Source organism: Palaemon carinicauda, chromosome 40 (assembly GCF_036898095.1).
Source record: "Palaemon carinicauda isolate YSFRI2023 chromosome 40, ASM3689809v2, whole genome shotgun sequence".
Lineage (NCBI taxonomy): Eukaryota > Metazoa > Arthropoda > Malacostraca > Decapoda > Palaemonidae > Palaemon > Palaemon carinicauda.
The window spans coordinates 190,001-197,500 of record NC_090764.1 but is presented as its reverse complement, the minus strand read 5'-3'; the positions used below and the strand labels follow the sequence as shown (position 1 = coordinate 197,500).

The window sequence follows — 7,500 nt, the reverse complement described above, 5'->3', positions numbered from 1 at the left end:
TAGTTTTTTGCAAGGACGTACCGGTACGTCCATGGGGGTAAAGGGATGAGTTTTGTGAAACGTAGCAGTACGTCCATTGGGGATAAAAGGGTATTGGTACTTCAATGTAATCTAACATCTGTATCATTTCCCCCATCACAGATGTGGGACTGGGACATGTGGATGAGACTGGATGACATCCGTCGAGGAAGAGAGTGCATCGTGCCAGATGTCTCCAGAACCTACCACTTCGGCTCGTCCGGTCTCAACATGAATTCGTACTTCCAAGACACCTACTTCAAAAAGCATTCCTTCAACACTCTGCCTTACGTGGAGCTGAGGGATTTGGACAGGTATGATAGGGGCTAATATTAAGTGTATTTGATTGTTCGGTATTGATATTTGTACATGAAGCCTATATGAAATGAAAATGGTAGGCGTAGTAAAGATTACAAAGGTGATACGTGTGTCATGCCTGAGATGTTTGGAGAGGTAAGATAGGGGCTAGTGTTGAATGTATTTGATTGTTCAGTGTTGATATTTATGCATAGATGCATGAAGCCTATATGAATTAAAAATGGCAGGCATAGTAAAATGAATATTCTGTTTAATTTATAGCCCTAAAATGGACACGTTTGAGGAACTATTAGATAAATACATGAAGATTATATGAATTAAAAATGGCAGGCATAGTAAAATAAATATTCTTTTTAATTTATAGCCCTAAAATGGACTCGTATGAGGAACTATTAGATAAATACATGAAGATTATAAGAATTAAAAATGGCAGGCATAGTAAAATGAATTTTCTAGTTAATTTATAGCCCTAAAATGGAATCGTATGAGGAACTATTAGATAAATACATGAAGATTATATGAATTATAAATGACAGGCATAGTAAAATGAATATTCTATTTAATTTATAGCCCTAAAATGTACTCGTATGAGGAACTATTAGTTGAATGCATGAATCCTATATGAAATAAAAATGGCAGGCATAGTAAAATGAATATTCTATTTCATCTATAGCCTCAAAAAGGACTCGTACGAGGAACTACTACAAGACCTCCTCCGTCGAGGGACTATTATGGACCACACGTCCAGCCCGTGCGAGGACGGCTTTCTCCCCGAGACCAGCGGCCAAACGTTCCTGCTCTTTATTCAAATGGAGCATCATAAGGACTACTCTACGTGGTTGCAAGTTGCAAAGGTAATGAGGTTGCAAAGGTGATGATATGTGCTCAGTTAGGGGGACGTAACTTCAGTCTTTAGTATTATTGTTATTATTATTATTATTATTATTTTCACCCCTTACTTCCTCCCTCTTACTCCCCTACCTTCCTCCCTCTTACTCCTTCCCCTTACTCGCTCCCTCCTCTCCCGCCTTCCCTCCCTCTCCTTCCTTCCCTCCCCCTCCCTCCCTCTCCCTCCCTGCCTCCCTTCATCCTTACCACTCCCTTCCCCCCTTGTTTCCCTTCCTACCTCCCTTCCTCTCCCCTCCCTCACTCCCTCCCCCCCCTCCTCCCTACCTCCTTCCCTCTCACTCCCTCCATTCCCCGTCTCCCTCCTTCCCTTCCTTCCTCCCTCTCCCTCCTTCCCTCCCTCACTCTCTTACTCCCTACCTTCCTCCTTACCTCCCTCTCCCTCCTTCACTTCCTCCCTCCCTCATTCCCTCTCCCTCCTTCCCTCCCTCACTTCCTTCCTCCCTCCCTCTCCCTATGTCCCTTCCTCCCTACCTCTACCTCCATCGCTTCTTCCCTCCCTCCCATCCTCCCTTATTGTTGTTCTTGTTTGTTATTTAAAAAATCCACAATTATATAACATTGTATATTTTAAAAACACAGTATTTTTTGCACTTTTCAAAGTGCCTCTTCAGCTAAAGAATGAAAAAGCTTCACTATAGTTGGAAGGTAAACTAAAAACATTTGACAATTACAATATAAAAGTTAATGAACAACCAGAGTAGTAGTCAAAGTTAGAACAGTAGATTAAAAGGAAAAGTTCGTTTTTCAACAAGTTCCTGGCTTGGATGGAGAGGCATTGTCATTGTCCCTTGCCTCTGCCATTCGCGAGTTACCTTTAAACCTTCTATTAATATAAGATGGACGAGAAAGAAGTCCTATTGCATTCTTCCATCCCTGCATACCCTATCCTTCACCTTTGCCTCGCTATGTACTATACGGACTTAAAGGTGACTCATGAATGGCAGAGGCAAGAGACAATGACATTGCCCTAGAGACTGCCCACATACATATAATCAGCGCCCAAGCCCCTCTCTCCACCCAAGCTAGGACCAATGAGGTCTAGGCAATAGCTACTGTTGACTCAGTATATAGACCAATATGCTCCCCAAAATCCCCATCCTTAGCTCACAAGGATGGTGAGATTGCAGCAACCAAGGGAAGTTACGAGTCCGAGCGGGACTCGAACCCCAGTCTGGACGCTACCTCCAGGCTACCACAACCCTAGAAGAAAATGCTATAGCCACAAATAACCCTTTCATGCCACCTTCCATCCTTGTACACCCTATCCTTTCTCCTCTGCGTCACTAAGTACTAAACATTCTTTCCAGTGCTTCCGGATTTGGGACCTGGATGGGAGAGGCTACCACAACGGGATGTGGAGGCTGCACATACGCTCCAATAACCTCTTGGTGATCGGCGTTCCATTTTCTTCTTACGCGTGAGTATACCTACGCAGGATTCTTTGTTCCTAAAAGAGGTTTAGAAAACTTAAAACGCGTTGAATGTCATTTTCATCACTTTTTATCTTTTCCCTTTACAGCTTTTCGTCTTTTGTTGTCAGTACTTTTCCACCCAGCTTCTTTTATTTGGATGAAAATCATGAAAAGAAGGCTAAGATTACTACCAGATCTTTGCTCAGACAGACTCACAACACTTCCAGAAGGCTAAAATTATAGCCAGATCTTACTCAGACAGACTCACAACACTTCCAGGAGGCTAAAATTACTGCCAGATCTTTGCTCAGAAAGACTCACAACACTTCCAGAAGGCTAAAATTACTGCCAGATCTTTGCTCAAAAAGACTCACAACACTTCCAGAAGGCTAAAATTACTACATATCCTTACTCAGACAGCCTCTATAACGTTTACAACACTCCAGAAGGCTAAAATTACTACATATCCTTACTCAGACAGCCTCTATAACGTTTACAACACTCCAGAAGGCTAAAATTACTACATATCCTTACTCAGACAGCCTCTATAACGTTTACAATACTCCAGAAGGCTAAAATTACTACATATCCTTGCTCAGACATCCTCTATAACGTTTACAACACTCCAAAAGGCTAAAATCACTGCCAGATCTTTGCTCAGACAGACTAAAACGTTTGCAACACTTCCATAGGGCTAAAATTACTACATATCCTTGCTCAGACTGCCTCTATAACGTTTACAACACTCCAAAAGGCTAAAATCGCTGCCAGATCTTAGCTCAGACAGACTAAAACGTTTACAACACTTCCAGAAGGCTAAAATCACTGCCAGATCTTTGCTCAGACAGACTAAAGCGTTTACAACACTTCCAGAAGGCTAAAATCACTGCCAGATCTTTGCTCAGACAGACTAAAACGTTTACAACACATCCAGAAGGCTAAAATCACTGCCAGATCTTTGCTCAGACAGACTAAAACGTTTACAACACTTCCAGAAGGCTAAAATCACTGCCAGATCTTTGCTCAGACAGACTAAAGCGTTTACAACACTTCCAGAAGGCTAAAATCACTGCCAGATCTTTGCTCAGACAGACTAAAACGTTTACAACACTTCCAGAAGGTTAAAATCACTGCCAGATCTTTGCTCAGACAGACTAAAACGTTTACGACACTTCCAGAAGGCTAAAATTGCTGCCAGATCTTAGCTCACACATGATCTACTACTTCGTAATAATAACAAGAGTAATATTGACAACTGATTTCTTTACAATTTAAGAAATTATTCACACTCCAATATCATTTAAAGTGACGTCAGAAAATCTACAAATAAAGGAATTTAAATGACCTAAATACTGTACAGATTGAGCCCCTCCCAAGCGTGCCATTTTCGTAATACAATTTATTCACTACGTCATTAACATACTTACTCTCACATCTAAACAGTTCTATATCTGCTGAGGAATCTCCTTTGGTGCACCAACATTTCATCATTTTATCTCGTCTCCCAGTGCTTCTTTGTCTACATCTTTTCCCACTTCTATGTGGGGTCGATGTTTCTGGTCAGCTTTCTCCATCTACCTCTGTCCCACACCTCATCACCGGTTAATCCCTTTGATCGAAGGTCATCCTTGATACAGTCCATCCACCTTCGCTTTGGTCTCCCTCTCCTTCTCGTTCCCTGTACCTCCATTTCCATCACTCTCCTCCCAATATACTGTTCATCTCTTCTCATGACATGACCATACCACCTCAGTCTACTTTCTTGGCCGTAGTTTCGTCTTCTTCTTCTTTTTCTACATCTTTTCCCACTTCTATGTGGGGTCAATGTTTCTGGTCAGCTTTCTCCATCTACCTCAGTCCCACACCTCATCACCGTTTAATCCCTTTGATCGAAGGTCATCCTTGATACAGTCCATCCACCTTCGCTTTGGTCTCCCTCTCCTTCTCGTTCCCTGTACCTCTATTTCGATCACTCTCCTCCCAATATACTGTTCATCCCTTCTCATCACATGACCATACCACCTCAGTCTACTTTCTTGGATCTTATCTGATAGTTTTCTAACTCGTGTGCTATATTAACCAAATTCAATCTCTCAGTAGACACCCACTTTCTATCCTTTTACTTCACCTTCCATGGGTATATCAACTAAATTCAATCACTCAGTAGACACCCACTTATTATCTTTTTACTGTATTTCTCTGGGACCATATTGAGTAAATTCAATCAATCAGTAGACACCCACTTTCTATCCTTTTACTCCACCTCCCAGGGCTATATTAACTAAGTTCAATCACTCAGTAGACACCCACTTATTATCTTTTTTTACTCCACCTCCCAGGGTTATATCAACTATAGTCAATTCTTTTTAGAGAGGCAGATTTGCACGGACTCGCAGGGGTGCCCTTTTTAGCTCGGAAAGGTTTCCTGATCGCTGATTGGTTGGACAAGATAATTCTAACCAATCAGATGGCAGGAAACTTATCCGAGCTAAAATGGAACCGCTGCGAGAAAAGTTTCCTGATCACTGATTGGATGGACAAGATAATTCTAACCAATCAGATGGCAGGAAACTTTTCCAAGCTAAAAGGGCACCGCTGCGAGAAAAGTTTCCTGATCGCTGATTGGTTGGACAAGATAATTCTAACCAATCAGATAGCAGGATACTTTTATGAGCTAAAATGGCACCGCTGCGAGAAAAGTTTCCTGATCGCTGATTGGTTGGACAAGGTAATTCTAACCAATCAGATAGCAGGAAACTTTTCTGAGCTAAAATGGCACCGCTGCCGGTTAGTGCAAATGCGCCTCGTTAAAAAAAATTCAGTATAAATTCAATCAATGAATAGACACCCACTTTTTATCTTTTCAAATAACCTCCCAGGACTATATTAACTAACTTCAATCAGTCAGCAGGAACGCTCAAAAATGCTCCTACGCATCCTATTAACTTTTATGCCCTCGTGTCCCTAGCAGTTTATTTTGCATTTCCTATCCTGCAGACTCAAGAGGAGACATTTAAGTGTGTTTTTATTATGCAGTTTGCATAAGATCAACATCCTTCGTTTGCTTTTAACGTCTTTGGCATGCATGATTAAGTGTCCACTTAGCAACAACCTGTAGAGTTGGAGGAAGAGCAGATAAAAACAAGAGAAAAACGTTTTTTTCTATGATTTAATAAATTCTGCTGCAAAAAAAAACAAGAGATAAAGTTTTTTCTATTATTTGATAAACTCGGCTGCAGAAAAAAACAAGAGAAAAGGGTTTTTTATAAACTGATAAACTCTGCTGCAGATAAAAACAAGAGAAAAGGGTTTTTTTCTATAATTTGATAAACTCGGTTGCAGAGAAAACAAGAGAAAAACTTTTTTCTATGATTTGATAAACTCGGCTGTAGATAAAAACAAGACAAAACTTTTTTTATGATTTGATAAACTCGGCTGCAGCAAAAACAAGAGAAAAACATTTTTCTATGATTTGATAAACTCGGTTGCAGAAAAAACAAGAGAAAAACTTTTTTTTTATGATTTGATAAACTCGGTTGCAGAAAAAACAAGAGAAAAACTTTTTTTCTTTGATTTGATAAACTCGGTTGCAGAAAAAACAAGAGAAAAACATTTTTTTCTATGATTTGATAAACTCGGTTGCAGAAAAAACAAGAGAAAAACTTTTTTTCTTTGATTTGATATACGGCTGCAGCAAAAACAAGAGAAAAAGTTTTTTCTATGATTTGATAAACTCGGCTGCAGAAAAAACAAGAGAAAAACTTTTTCTATGATTTGATATACTCAGCTGCAGAAAAAACAAGAAAAAAACTTTTTTTTCTATGATTTGATAAACTCGGGTGCAGAAAAAACAAGAGAAAAACTTTTTTTATGATTTGATAAACTCGGCTGCAGAAAAAACAAGAGAAAAATGTTTTTTTCTATGATTTGATAAACTCGCCTGCAGAAAAAACAAGAGATAAAGTTTTTTCTATGAATTGATAAACTCAGCTGCAGAAAAAACAAGAAAAAAACTTTTTTTCTATGATTTGATAAACTAGGTTGCAGAAAAAACAAGAGAAAAACGTTTTTCTTTGATTTGATAAACTCGCCTGCAGAAAAAAATAGAGAAAAACTTTTTGCTATGATTTTATAAACATGGCTGCAGAAAAAAACAAGAGAAAAACGTTTTTTTCTATAAATTGATAAACTCGGCTGCAGAAAAAACAAGAGAAAAACTTTTTTTCTATGATTTAATAAATTCTGCTGCAAAAAAAAAACAAGAGATAAAGTTTTTTCTATTATTTGATAAACTCGGCTGCAGAAAAAACAAGAGAAAAACTTTGTTTATGATTTGATAAACTCAGCTGCAGATAAAAACAAGAGAAAAAGGTTTTTTCTATGATTTGATAAACTCGGCTGCAGAAAAAACAAGAGAAAAAGTTTTTTTTTCTATGATTTGATAAACTCGCCTGCAGAAAAAATAAGAGAAAAAGTTTTTTCTATAATTTGATAAACTCAGCTGCAGAAAAACCAAGAGAAAAGTTTTTTCTATGATTTGATAAACTCGGCTGCAGAAAAAACAAGAGAAAAACTTTTTTTTCTATTTGATAAACTCGGTTGCAGGAAAAACAAGAGGAAAACGTTTTTTTCCTATGATTTGATAAACTCGGCTGCAGAAAAAACAATAGAAAAACTTTTTTCTATAATTTGATAAACTCGGTTGCAGAAAAAACAAGAGAAAAACATTTTTTTTTTCTATAATTTGATAAACTAGGTTGCTTCTGAATTATGTAGATCTATATAATTGCTTCAATGATTTGATAAACTGTTCCTTCTAGATTATCTAAAACTATATAATTTT

The 7,500-nt window shown here is 38.4% G+C and overlaps 1 protein-coding gene across 1 annotated transcript in view; it reads left to right on the top strand.

Moving 5' to 3' along the window:
* LOC137631641 (protein O-linked-mannose beta-1,2-N-acetylglucosaminyltransferase 1-like) overlaps positions 1-7,500 on the top strand; it is a 55,193-nt gene that overhangs the window by 46,811 nt on the left and 882 nt on the right. The window contains exons 11-13 of the mRNA XM_068363514.1: positions 142-332; positions 1,010-1,190; positions 2,553-2,662. Coding sequence (XP_068219615.1) covers positions 142-332; positions 1,010-1,190; positions 2,553-2,662 — 482 coding nt within the window. The remainder of the gene's footprint in view (positions 1-141; positions 333-1,009; positions 1,191-2,552; positions 2,663-7,500) is intronic.